The following is a 14,787-nucleotide window of genomic DNA, read 5'->3' as shown; positions in this document are numbered from 1 at the left end:
GGCGAGCCCTGATTGGCTAAAAGCAAACAACCGGAAGTGACGTAACGCAAGCGCGGCAAGCCTACTGCCAACGTCCACTGCTTAACCGGAAGTACGTCACGGTGAAAGAGACTCAAAAGGGGCGTTTTCAAAAGGGACAGTTACGAGAACACCGCCCCAGGTTTCTTTACTTCCGACTTTTGCTCAGAGAGAGCCGTCTTCATTGAAAGTATGAGCCACGTAGCAAAATGTCGCTGCTGCCGCTTGCTTCGGCATAATCAAAGGTGGCAAAGAGAGCGATTGCACAGGGTTGTCTGTTGAACTCTTTTGCCAAATCGTGTGCTCATTCAATGAATGATAGATTTAACCACCAAACAGCGTGGTTCTGGTCAGCTGGTTATCCAGCTGAGTTGCGTACGTCATTGGCAGCAACCATTCACAAAAATTAAGAAAGACGCTCCATATTCACAGCAGCTGGGGGAGGGTAACAGACGAAGGGGCAAGGTTGCCGCTGTACAATATAACCACAGAATTGCACACAACTTAAAGAAAATAGGAAGCAGGGTAGGTTCGGATGTCGTCTTGTCTGCGCCTCAAAAGTTGTCAAGGGTATGCGTGCTAACCGGCCTACACTAAAAACATAAGAAGCAGTGCAGCATCAAGCATCGAAATGAGTAAGGTAAATGTGTTGAAGACGTTGTTTCATCGCCTTACCCTGAAATGTAGAAAATTTTACGTAGGCCAAGCGAAACGGTGCCTTATAGGGGGCATGCAGACAAAACAAAAGTTTGGTTAACTCGAAAGATTGCCTCATTGGAATCGTACCAAGCCTACTTTTAACGTAAACTCCGTTCAAATAAGCTATATAATTAGGGGAACAAAAGCAATGGCCAAGCTACCCACTAGCTAATTTGCCGCAACAGAACCTGAAATGTCATGCGAAGCTGTCATATTGCCTGAGGCCGGCAAAAGCAAACGCAAATTGGGAGGGCTTACAAGCTTGCAGGACGAACTATTTGCGCTTGAATTTAGGGTACATTATTTTAATAGCAGTAGCAATAGTGGGGTAGACAGTGGAAGCTACGAAGCGACACGTAAACACAGAAGTACCGGTGGGTACAGCTGTTGGCACTGCGCACTATGCTTGTTTTAGCTGCAGAGGAGTGCGGCGCATTGGGGTTGTTTCAGACGACACTGGCCGATTGGCGTTAGCGACGGTGTCTTGCGTGACCATATATGTCGAGCGAACAGCATGTTTTCCGAAACGATTATTCGCTGCCTTAAAAAACAAGTAAGGTGCAAATACCGTCACACACAAAGCAAAGGCAAAAAAGGGCCTGGGGCAGTATGGTGGTACCATCTAGGGGGACTGGCTGTAAACAAGGCTCTGCAGTCGTGGCCTCCGCGATTTGCTGCCGGCGGCGCGCCGTTGCCGACTGTACCTGTGGGCAGGCCGTTTTGCGGCTTGTAGCGTTGAGCGTTCCTTCCCACGGGCTTGCGGGACGGGGCGGCAAGAAGCGGAGGGGACCCACTGGTGGCTGCGCAAATGGTATCCCACGGAACTCCTCCACCTCGACTCCAAGCACGAGCAACTTGTTGCCTCCGACGTAGCCCTGCCGCGTTCTCTTCACCACGTCGTAGGCTCCGCCAGCTACCGCGGCCAGCACCGGCAGCACGAGAAGCGGCCGGATGGACCACATCGCCACCACTGTTCGATAAAAAAGAGCATTGAAATTAAAGCATTAGTGTGGAGCAGTGCGTGTTCCAGGATTCAGAATCCCTGCTGAGCAGTCGACACATATGCTTCCGAACGAACCGGTTGACGACGTATGGCGCCAAAACATCTAACGGCGTATACGCGTTCGGTAGCCGCCAATACGGAGGTCTTGCGCCAGACAAAGCGGTACACAGACACGGTACCGGTGCACCGTTCATGGAGCCAGACACGCGTTCGCAGACGCGTCGTTTTCCGTTTATGTGTTTTGCTGTTTAGGCTGCGAAAACCTATCTTTACCTCTTTTATAACGCACCTGTTAGTTTGGGCACAAGAGGACGAAACTAAAACGACCACAACTCTGGTTAAGTGCCAGGTAGTGCGTATCATTTCTGATTTATTACCAACATGCATTTTCGAATCAAGATCGAGTAGCCACGCTAGAAGAACCGGAGCCTGTTGCGAACCCTACACGATCGCCCGAACTATTAGGGCCTAACTACGTAAGGAGTAGAAAGAGAAAACGTTATTTATACCCAACATTAAGCGTAAAAAATATCCCGGGTCAGGTTCACCAACGCCAACTTCTCCGTGAGCTGCTCCGAGTCTACAGCCAAGTCCGTCATGTTGAAGGAGGAGATTGCAAAAAACGTGGGAACTCAATTCCAATGAGGCAGTAGAAAATGCAGTGTTCTAAAAAAGCTTTCGGTTCGGGATAGTTAGGAAATGTTGGGGGTGCCGGATATGGTAGAGAAGGAATGAGCACGTGTAAGGAGAGTATTTAAGTTAATGCGTTGAAGAATGCGAAATCGCGTGCTAGTTCGAGATTTGTCTGCAATACAAAGAGTACGGAGTGTTCCTCTGATGTTCTCATAGTGAAGCTTTATGTCTTCTTTGTTGTAAAGAGTAGTGTCCCACGTGGGAGTATGAGGCCTAAGAATTCCAGGCGCCCGGTGCAGACGTTCGCGGGCGAGGCTATGCACCGCCCTATTGCCTGGGATTGCTGCGTGACCAGTAATACAACTTAGTGAAACTGCGTAGGGATGTGGTCTTCTTAAGGCGTCCCGTAGATCATACTCTAGCTCTTCAGGAATCCTACCCTTGGGAATGGCGCGGATAGCTTGCATTTATTTAATGTATATGGCATATCCCGAGTGGTTAGGATGTGCCCAGGAGCACTCGTGAATACTAGTGATTATTAGGAGGGTCTCTAGAGTCTTTTAAAGAGGAGAGCTAGTGAAAGGAACATTGGTGTGTATGACTATTTTGAGGGCACTTGCGATTGAATAAGCGGCTGCTCAGACTTGCACCCGTGATGCATCTATGTCGACGATAGTAAAATCAATAATATGGACATAATTGGCAACATAAGCAGAACGCCTCCGTGAATTGGTACCTGCTGCAACCTTTCTTGAAATACCGACACCAGTGAAGGGCTTTAAATGTCCTCTGGCCCTTCGTGCGAGTGCGGAGCCGGTTGGGCCACTCGCTTCTGCTCACCGATCTCTCGACGCTTCTCCACAGATGCACCCCATTTGGATTGCAATTCGTTCTCTATAGTGTTTCATGGTAGTTTTCGTATAACGGCGGGAAACGCGCGACTTTTGACCGCCGAGTAGAACTGGTAGGCCTTGGTGCGGTTTGTTTGCGCACCTCGAATCTGGCCTGGGTGTGCAGCTCCTTTGTGTGCGGCCGACTATCTCCCTCCATTCCCACGTTCATACGTTTCCGCGACTCCTCTGTCGCAGACCTTTGGTCAGCTTCGCCAGAAACTGACCGTAATTATAGCCGCATATCCAGCTACATCCAATCTCTCTTCATCTGTGTATGTGTTTCTGTTGAAGGACCGACGCAAAGGAAGAGAAGAGAGACGAAGTTGGAGTTTCGGCTAGACTGGGTTTTCGCCATCAACCTACCTCTACGCCGGTCACTACGGTGTCTTTTGTAAATACACCTTCCTTCTGACAATCTGCCTCGCGTTGTCACGTGACATGTCCGGTAGAGATGGACTTTCTATTTCCTGTACCTTTCGCCAGCGCGGCTTTATCCCACCACGGAACATCGGACCGGGCAAACCGGTTGCCGCCATGCGATGCTTACCAATCAGCCCGGATTGCCCTCAAGGCTCATCGTTCTGTCCCACCCTGGTGACCCCATCGACGTCACTGCTAAGGAGGACACTAATGTAGAGGATTGGCTCAGCATGTTTGAACGTGTGGGTGCTCACAACAGATGGGACGAAATGCTCCTGATCGCCAACGTTATTTCTTGCCTAAAAAAACCACTCGGAGGTGGTTTGTAACAAACGGGGAGAGACTAGCCAGGTGGGATGCTTGCAAAGAAGAGCTTCGAAAGGTGTTCGTCAAGTTCGTGGATCGCTAGCTGGCGGAAAAAGAAGCGCTCTCAACACGCGCTCAATCTTCTACTGAATGTTACGTCACCTATATCCAGGACGGCTTGGCCCTATACTACAAGGTTGACGCAAGAATGTTGGAGGAAGACAAGGTTGGCACCATCCTCAAGGACATCGCAGATGACGCATTTCACCTGCGTATTCGTAAGGATTGCGTCACGGTTGACTCAATCATCAAGGAGTGTAGACGATTAGAGCACGCGAAGAAACGCCATATAGCCCACCAATTTACTCGGCTCACTCGCACAGCTGCGACGTTTTCCTGCGATGACCTCCATCTCCCCGCTCCCATGCCATATAAGCCGGACCCTATCGCACCGTCTGCGGATATCACCAGAATCGTGTGTCGTGAACCAGAAGCAATGGCCCGGTAACCACAGGGCCGTGCATAGATGAGCGCTGCCGACTACCTTCTGTTTCGGTGATCCCGGCCGTTGTTTGCGAAGAAATCGCTAGCATGGGCCTTCATGCAGTCTTCAGCGTCCGACATCCCATCCTTCTCCTTTTACCCAACTATTTCGGCCTATCACGCATCTAATCCCCAGACCACCCTCCGGTGACATACACCGCAATCCTTCTGTTTCAAGTGTGGGAAGATTAGTTTGGCTTTTTAGATAGTGACGCTGATCTGATGGGAAATGTACCCAAAAATAAACCTTGCGCGCTGTTTTGTATTATTCAAGTGTATCAGGCACGTTTGAAAGGTTAGGATTCCTTATTGCGCTTGCGTATTCTTGCTTCGTTCGTACGGGTGTTTGATAGGCTAGCAATTTGACGGATGTGGGAGAAAGCCGTAAATTTCACACTAATACCCATCAACGCGATTGGTATCTTTTGTGACATTCGAAATGTTAGTTGTCCAAGTGAGATTCTCGGTTAAAGTTACACCTGGACACTTACAGGTTTTTACAGGTGAAATAGATTTAACAATAAATAGCGATGCGAAATGTAACTCTACCTGCGATGGAATGACAATACTCATGTTTAGTGACATTTAGTCACATTTACCAAGTCACCAATTTTTAATACTACTAAAGTCACGCTGGAGCATTATGTTATCGTTGCTTTTGTAGATGGGACGATATAGGACGCAATCATCAGCGAAAACGCATATGTTAGATTTGATAATATTTGACAAGTCGTCGATGTAAATTATGAATAGCAAGGGTCCCAAAACAGTTCCTTAAGGCACTCCTGGGAGAATAAAGATAGGCTAGAAAATTGCGAGCTGGCAAATACAAACTGCTTACGGTAAGTTAAAAACTTTTGAAAGCAAGCGAACACAGCAGGGTCGAGGTTTCGACGAGATAACTTTATTTATAACCTGATATGTGGGACTTTATCTAATGCCTTCTCGAAATCTAAAAATAAGGAGCCTACAGGTACCTTCATGTACAGGCTAGTACCTATGTCGTTAATGACTAAAGCTAACTAGGTGTCGCATGCTAGTCCTTCAAGCAAAACATGTTTATTGGAGTTCAAAAAAGTTAAGGGACGTTACGAATTTGTGATGTGGTAATAAATAACATGTTCTAATTATTTACACGATACACTAGTGATCAAAATTGGACGGTAGCTGTTTGGCGACGGTGGATTACTTTTTTTTTGCACTGGAATGATCTTGCTCTCCTTCGAGTTCCGTGGCACAACTCTAGATGATACCCACTGCTGGAAAATGAGCGAAAGTATCATACTGGATATTCGTTGAGTATTTTTTGGGTTTTGGAATTTATGCCATGTATAAGCCTGATGACCGATTGGGTTTGAGCGATTCAATCAGTTTCAATATACCGTTAGCCTCAAAGGTAATGCCGGGAATGACTGGGTGATCGTAGCAAGCAAAGTTACGTAATTCTGCATCGGGCCCCTTCGGGAACTCCGAGCAAAAGGTTGAATTTAATTTGCGGACAACATCACACACAGTAATCGGACAATTATGTTCGTCACGCAAGCAGATGGGTTTTGAATGGTTCGGGTTTATTGCTTTCCAGAATTGTTTAGGGTTATTCTGTCGCATGCTGGGCAGGGACGTGAAGAGGAAGGACCGTTTGACATAAGCGCAAAGCGAAAAGTTTCTCACATTGTTATACATATTTCATGCACTAGCTATATTTTTAGCTAAGCTGTTTTATATTGCCGCCTCTTTTTGTTCTTGAGGCATTCGAGTGAATTAATAAACCAAGGAGACTGTCGTTCAGTCTCAGAAATAGTGGGGAGGTACTTTTTATTATAGTTTCTATTTCATTTTTGAAGAGTAACCAGTTACTTTCAACAGAACGATGAAGAAAGTTTAGAACAAATCCTTTATAAAAAGCTTCAAAGTCGGAATTGATACTACGGTAACCACCTTTGCCGTATGGGGTTATCGTCTTTTTAATTCGCGGCTGGACTGGTACAGTACCTTCAACTGAAACGTGGATAATAGAGTGGTTCGATAGTCCTGTGTGATCTCTAATAGATGAAACGCTATCTGGGTCAGATTAAAGCACAAGGTCAAGGATTGTTGAAATGTGATCCGTCTGTCTTGTCGGATTCGTGATGAGCTCTCCTAAACCAAAAGTGAGGCACATGCTAACAAAGTCGGCTTCCGTGTTATGCCTCCTTGTTGTCGCTCCAAGATTTGACCAGTTTATTGTCGGGAAGTTAAAATGCCTGAACAAAAGAATGGAAGCCTGGAGATGGGAAGGAATTGGAGAACGATGCGCTTCATGTAGATGAATGATAAAGTAATGGTGAGCGTCGGGCGGCTGGTAACAAACGCCAATGGCAAATGGGGGATATAAAGAATTGCAGCGTACAAAGACCAGTTTAAGAGTTTGAGTAACGTTTATGAGGGAGCACTGTAAGCTTCTTTGAGCCGCTATCACTACCCCGCCACCAGTTTTACCAGATCGATGGCAGCGAAAAATGTCAAAGTTACGAAAGGCCCATTCAATTCCGGAGTCGCTTAACGCAGTATTAAGCCACCTTTCCTTTAGAGACACAAGATCACATTCTATGGTACCAATGACTGCAGCAAGCGAATCACATTTGTGTAGAACACTTTTGAAATCAGCATAGAAACACAAGGAAGCAGCATTCGAGAGTTTTTTGGTCTTGATTGATGGCTATACTTGGCGCAGAATAACACTGTTTGAGCTGTGGTCAAATACATAAGCTGTGTCTCCGATTGCAAGCTTGTCGTAATGACGTTTTAAAGATTTCTTTTGGATTTAGCAAACAGCAGCAAATTTTTACAGGCTAAACGAATGTTTGGAGAATATTCCTCAGAAATACTCAAGTCCGCATCTTTTACGTCATTGGAGTTGGATAGGATGACGTCTTTATTTTTGAAGTGGGGGAAGTAAATATTAGGCCTGTTCTTACCGGCAGTAAACTTCCCAAGCCTGTGAGCACGCTCGATATCTTTAGGGGTCAGATCAATTTTCAGGTTCGTACTGCAAAGATTAATTATATAACTTCCTATCTGCGGCCAAGTTTTGTTTGAGTTATCCGCAACACAAAAGAACAAGAGGTTAGATCGCTATGCCCTGTCGTCCGAATCATCAATTTTATACACTGACCTGGCAATGTCTGACTCATTACCCTCTGCCAGTGTTCGGATGGTATGAACCTCACATTAAACGCTGTTTAACGTAGAGCAGTCGGGCTCAATCTTAAAAAGTCCCTGCTTAATTTCAGTAAAAATGATGTATGTTTCGGACAGCTTCTCTTTAATTGACTTAACTTAAGCGAGAAGAGACGCTTGCTCAGACTGCCGTTGTTGAAAAAGTTTCACAATTTCAGCAGAATTCTCCACAGCGGCAAAGCGGGCGTTAGGTCCAGGGTTCGTTTCAATATCTCTTGACAACAATAACTCCGACATAACGCGGCAACAGTCACAGACAACAGAAACACAGCAGCATATGCTCAGCAGCACCAACAAAGCACGGTAGCGAGTACGCGTTGAAAATAGGGCAAAGAGATTACTTACCTGCCTGAAAAGTAGTGGTAACTTGTAAGAGCTGCGGTTAGCGTGCGTGCTACCGAGCCCGCTAAACGGTGCCTTCGCCGTGGCTTGCTTTATACAGTGTTGATCCGATGTTGGCAACGAATCTGTCACACGTGGTGCCGACGTCGAAGAAAGTTTCGTGGGTTGAGGCTCGTCGAAAGAACCAGGAATGGAGTAGGTTTGCTCAAACCATTGTGCCGAGGAAGGTGAATCGCTGCGCCCCGAAACCACAAGTGGGATATATCCGTTCAGTACAGGGAAGTGAAGCAAGATTTCGCCGACTGCACGCGTCGCTCCAACCAAGTGATGCGTGAAGCGGACAAAAGCTGCAACCTGCGTGAAAAAGTGGCGGGAACTTGTAAGAGTGGAGCATCGCGTGCATGCTGCCGAGCCCACTCCGTAATGAGCTAATCCCTTCGCCGCCGCTTACGGAAAGTCCTCACACCTACGCCGTGCCGTGTTCTGAGAGTTCCCGCTGAGAACCCCTGGATTCTTCGCAGTTCTATCATAAAATTTTGAGCCACGGCTCTCCTTCAAATGTTTTGGGACGAAGGTTAGAAACACAGTGAAATTGCGGGAAATTCGCGACGAATGCGGATATAAAATTTTACTATCCCTGACACGTTTAACAAACTCCTCATAATGGGCTGTAATTGAACAAATGTTCGTATCTGTTATGTTGCACTGTGGTCCTAAACCTTCAGAAGCAGGCGCTGGGCCTCCTAATCAGCAGGAAACCAAACCACAATACATTTTTCTGATGCTTTCGGAAGCGACTTCAACAGATATTAAACTTTCGGTGAAACCAAACCTTCAGGCCGTAACAACTGTTGTGATCACCATGGGAGTACCAGTTTATTGCCTTCTGTGTAAAGCAGTTGATCAGGCTACAATTACAACTCCCATTTTTCCCAAATCACGAAACCTACAAAAAAATCTGAAAACACGCAGAACAAGGCATTTACGAAATGTAACAAACAACATACGGACTACAAACCCTGCAAAACAATCTTCCGAGACGCTTAAATGAACTCAATCGCCAGGATATTAAATTCCCCTAAATGAATTTCCAAGAACGACGACAATATTTTGCAAAGTGTTGAATATAATAATTGTTTTCTGCACATCCAAACCTAGAATGTCGAAAAGGCTTTTCTTTGCGCTTGCGAGTGGCTTGTTTTGGTACACCTTCAAATATCATATTTGCTTCTGCTCTATTTTCCGCCTTGTATTTCAGCTGTATAGCCCTGTCTTTAAGTGTATTACAGTTTGTACTCATGTATGGATAGAACCTATAACGGTTTCTGTATGTTAATTGTATAGCTAGTATTACGCTCTGCTTTTCAAGACACAAGTTGTGCTGATGTTGCTGTAATTCTCTCCAGTGCTTGGGGGCTTGCAACTCTGTCAAGCTGTCGATTTCTGGCTGATTTTACTGCTTGTCGCCCGGGTCGTTTACTTTTGCAAGATGCACATCAAGACAAACAAATAATAAGTAATGGTTGTAATACGTGAAGAATCCGTGTTTAGATTGATGTATTGACAGACGATCGAATGTTTTCCAGGAACTATCGTGAAGGCGCTGAGTAGTTGTATTTGGCTATGCATTGTTCGAAGGCTAGAGCAGAACAAACTGCATTTGATTGTCACGTGGGACTTCACGGTGAAATTCGTTAGTTTCTCTTGTGGTGACGTAGCGCTGCCTATAATGGTAATTTTCTAGTCAGCCTGTTTGCGTCCGTTGCACGTGAAAAAGGCACTTCCGAATTTCTGCTGTATTTAGGTTCTCGAGTTCATTTCTCCTTTATAAAAAAAATATCTGCCCAACAAAAAACAGTCTATGTCCGGAAGGCAATGGACTGCGTACGCCTTGTGCGTGTCCTCTTTATTAGAATTTGGCTACCGACTTTCTGCTTCCTCCAAGTATCCTTTGTGTTTCCGTCCTCCGTGCGCCCAGTCAAAAGCCACAGATACCATACGCTATTTATGTGTCCCCTGCATCTACCGAAGGCGTTCGTCCTATATGCATCCCCTGTGTTATAATTTGGCTACCGACATTGAGTCCTCCAAGCGACCTTCATGTTTTCGTCCTCTATGTGCCCTGCAAGCTGCCACATTTTGAGTGCCCTTTGCCGGCTGTCGAATAACAGCCCCATACAGCTAGCTGAGTGTAGGAAAAATCTGGCAGCTCCACAGTCACTGGTTTGTGCTGCAGTTGTTTCTGTAAGAGCAAGCTGAAGAAAATCAAATACAACACATGCAGCTCTGCAAACCTCAGCATTTTATTCACGTCAGATCCAGATGTGCTACTAAATACATCTGCCACACCACACGTCTGCTCCTCGTCTTCACCCCTCATGAGATGGGATCGACACCATCATACATGACCCTGAAATGAAAAACACATTGATCGCACATGAAGGTTTTTTATGACCATCTCAATAGAAATTTTGCTGGTAATTGTGATGGATCTGAGTGAGTGTTCCCAAACAAAACCGAACCAGGTATCTTAAAATACAAGGTACAACCTCTAGGTTACAACATTAACCACCAAATATAGAGCAAATAAATTAACTTGTAAGCTTATAGACATCAAAAATATGAAATACTAATGTACAGGCAACATAACCGAGAACTAAATACTGTTTAGATTCATAGCTTTTTCATGAGGGGCATTCATACAGGCTCTCGGGAACATAAGACAGCTGAGATTATTTCAGTTGCACTGTAGGAAAAAAGCAATACGGAATGGGGGCGCAAGTAACACAAAATAGCACCAACATGCCAACACAAGGCATTTATTAGTCTTCATCAGGAGTAGTTGCTACTGTTTACGTGTTCTTTGGATACTTATAAAGGCAGCAGTTTTAAAACACTTGACGTTTGGGAGCCAGTGCTTGCATCTTCCAGTTTGTTTTTTGTTCCGACTGCGTTTCCTGTCAAAAAGTGAAATGTTGGGAGTTGAGAAAATGTACGTCACCATAAACTGACCAACCTCTAGGTCATCTCATAAGTTCCTATTTCCTTGTCCTCAAAAAATGGGTTGACCAGAATATGGGGAAATAAGGCATAAGGTAGTGTCCCCCCTTTCTCCAGCGAGTTCCATAATTACTGCTAGGTGTAAATATACATTCCTCGTTTGGGTGACCAGAAAATGCAATAAATAAAAAATCTGCGCAAAAAATGGGAGACACGGGCGAAGTGAAGACGGGCACACACGCCGTGCGCGTCCGCCTTTACTTGGTCCGTGTCTCCCATTTTGTGCAATCATTTTATTTAGTTATGGAGTACCAATACGCCGGCTCACATGTACACCAAAGAGCTGTTTTGCAGGGGGGGGGGGGATCCTTGAATAATTTGAAAGTATTTTCAGGTATGTCATTGGTATTAACGCGACAGAAAACTAGCACCAGATTTACATTCATGGTTTATGCCTGAAGGCCGGGAGGCAAGCTACTGCGGAGAGTAATTTAAACTGACTACTCTTTAACGTGTGCTCGAATGCTGTAAGTGCACAAGCATTTTTGCGTACGTTTGCACCCAGAGCATTCATTCCTTTGGGCAATATTGCCAGTTTTCCTATTATACCCGTCGTGGAGGGGCGCATTTTTTGAAATTTATTAGCGCAGTTCTCTCATTTTTTTCATGCAACAAGCTTTAGCTGTCGAGTCAACTCAAGCGGAGGCCGCCGCTTGGGTTAATCACTTACACAGCATATAGGCCGCCACTTCTAGAAACCCATTCATATGCGCGCGCCGACGCAGCCGTTCACTTAAAACAAAACGAGCGCGACGTGAAAAACACCAAATGAAATATTGAACACGTTCTTTCTTCCGCATAACCAGCAACAAATGCTAACCAAACAGCGCTGCGGCACCGCGGACGAAAGTTTTAGCATCCACCACGACAAACAATCACTACAGTAACTCACATCAGAACACCAGACATATTTCACACGTCGTGCCAACAGCCTGGAACTTGTAGTAGAGGCTCTTGATTCACGCAGGGAGATGCAAACTGTAAGGTGTTTTGTCAAACGGCGACCTTCATGTGCGTCTACTACGGCAATGCTGCACGGTGAAAACACAGGCGCTTTGCGAGCACTGAGAACCTTTCGGGTGGCAGAAGAGCACTAGCGCTTACTATTAGGTACTATTACGGCAGGAGGTGCACCTAGTAATTCACATAAACCCAGCAAACCGAATTAAACGATTCCCCGCATTTCCCCGAGGGGAAGAATGTGAAAGTGCGAATGCACGAGTTGAATTTGCGCGGTTCGGTAATTTTCGCGAAAGAGAGATCACACACACACACACAACTACAAAGAAAGAAATATGCATTTATTCACAGACACCTATTTGTGTTGTCGTTATACTTGATTGCTAGAGCGGATCTCAGCTTTGAAATTTCGTGTCAGTACTCCTTTAAGCGGGTGCATTAGCCCTTCTCACGCCCGATTCCTGGCCAATCCCCCACGTGGGTATGTGCCATGTCAGCGGCCAGGCAGCGCGCGCCCATCTCCCCCCGTTGCCAAGGAAGACGAGGAGATTCCTGGCCAATCCCCCACGTGGGTATGCTATGCGGACATCGCCGTTGGACGCAGGTTCAGGGTCGCTTAAGAAGTGCGGATCTCAGCTTTGAAATTTCGTGTCAGTACTCCTTTAAGCGGGTGCATTAGCCCTTCTCACGCCCGATTCCTGGCCAATCCCCCACGTGGGTATGTCCCATGTCAGCGGCCAGGCAGCGCGTGCCCATCTCCCCCCGTTGCCAAGGAAGACGAGGAGATTCCTGGCCAATCCCCCACGTGGGTATGCTATGCGGACATCGCCGGTGGACGCAGGTTCAGGGTCGCTTAAGAAGTGCATTCACACTTAAAACCACCAAAACCCGAACAACGCACCAGCCACGTTTTCGTGCGCACCGCACTGACTGTATATATGCTAGACTATACTAGGCTTGTTAGTAAAGTTGCCTGTATAGCAGCTAGTCCATGATCGCCCTTGACGCAAACTAGGCAGACGCCATAATGATATTTTGTTAATGTTGATAAATGCAAGTATATATACACTCGCGGTGCATTTTCTTTATAGCGAGCAATGCATTTTAGTGTCATAAGTTGTCGTTACTAAAAAACAAATAAAAACCAAATCACAAAGTTACTATCATCGTCATGTACATTACGATTGACTGTTTGGTGTTAAGTTGAGCGTACAAGCATTCACTTCTTCACTTGTCACGCACAGTACGGGCGCATAAAAAAATATTTCCCTGCAGACATACACACACGCCCACAAAACATCGGCTGGCGATTACGATAGTCCCTATTGCGGTATTTGGCGCAGCTGAATGTTTGCTTTGACTGCAAAATATGTTGAGGAAAAGAATTTCAGGCGGATAGATTTTTCGCAGTGTCTAGAGTGCCGTCCTACGGCACTCTAGCAGATCGTTTCAGGCATGGCTAGAGTGACATCCAACGACATTCGAATATTTAACACTAGGCTAGCACCTGCCGAAGAGTCTGTCGTCGTAGTGTAGAGGATCCGTCTTGGCTTATTGATCCCAGAGTTGGTGGTTCGAGTCCGCGTCTCGTCTCGGTTGTTTTTCGTTTTCATTATTTAATCGAAGTGTAATTTTTGTGCCTTAGGTTATTTTTGGTGTTTTAAATGATTTCTTTGTGTGCGTTAGGTTAGCGTATGTTATATTCGGGTTAGGTTGCCTAGCTTTACGTTCGATGTACTGCCGGACACGGCAATTTTGTCATAAAACGCCGGTGGACGTCGATATAGGGCAGTGCTTATAAAACCGCCGGACGGCACTCTAGACACGGCCTAGATTTTTAAAGTAATAGTCTTTCTTGGGCTACTAAAACCCAGAAATTTTTGTCTGTCTGCATGTCTGTCTGTCTGTCCGTCTGTCTGTGTGTAACTCGATTCAGCCGCCCCTCCAAAGTAAAACGCTTACTGCGCAATTGTCTTGTATACCCACAGCCAAATGTAAACGTCTATGTCCGGTTTATATGTTCATACGTGTCAACTTTGTTGAACAAGAACATGACATTACGCAAATATAAGACAGAAAATTAGTACACAAGGGATACCGTATTTACCCGATTGTAACGTGCACTTTTTTTCCAGAAAATTAGACCGAAAAATCGCATGCGCGATAGAATCGGATACGAAACCGAAACTGCCGAAACAGCGGAAATTTCGGCCCCCCCATTGCCATCGCCATCTCAAGATGGCGCCAAAGCTTTTAGCGACGATTTTTCGGACGCAGGAAGCCTAGGCGCCTAGGCTTTTCTATCGGCGTTCACACAAATCGTCAAATCGTTTCACTTGCGCACTTGATAACAGTAATGGCAGCAGCGGCTCCCATGCGTTCAAAACGAGCTGCCGGCTAAAGCGTGCACCTCAGGAGAAGCTCTCGGAATGGGCGTGCGAGGCGTGGGCCAGGATCCCATTGACCATGGTTGAGCGTTCGTTCAGAATTGTGGCATCGCGAACGCACTCGACGGCACCGAGGACGAGATGTTGTGGTCAACGGAGAGCGACGAGGAGTGAGATGAGTGAGATTACTTCCGGAAATAAATCGCCCGTTTCTCTCGCATTCGTTTGTCTGGGTCACAAAGTCCCGTGCGCTTTACAAACGGAGGTGCAAGTTTTTCGTTTTTTTTTGCCAGGAAAATCGGGT

At 46.0% G+C, this 14,787-nt stretch overlaps 1 protein-coding gene across 1 annotated transcript in view; it reads right to left on the bottom strand.

The window, feature by feature from the left end:
* The window catches only part of LOC144141064 (acetylcholinesterase-like), a 34,545-nt gene that overhangs the window by 12,610 nt on the left and 7,148 nt on the right, over positions 1-14,787 (bottom strand). Inside the window, exon 2 of the mRNA XM_077672573.1 lies at positions 1,422-1,687. Coding sequence (XP_077528699.1) covers positions 1,422-1,679 — 258 coding nt within the window. The 5' untranslated portion in view covers positions 1,680-1,687. The remainder of the gene's footprint in view (positions 1-1,421; positions 1,688-14,787) is intronic.

Source organism: Haemaphysalis longicornis, unplaced genomic scaffold (assembly GCF_048455015.1).
Source record: "Haemaphysalis longicornis isolate Haplotype H1 unplaced genomic scaffold, Haemaphysalis longicornis Haplotype H1 scaffold_6, whole genome shotgun sequence".
Lineage (NCBI taxonomy): Eukaryota > Metazoa > Arthropoda > Arachnida > Ixodida > Ixodidae > Haemaphysalis > Haemaphysalis longicornis.
Note: the sequence above shows the minus strand (reverse complement) of the source record. Positions and strands in the feature narration are given on the sequence as shown.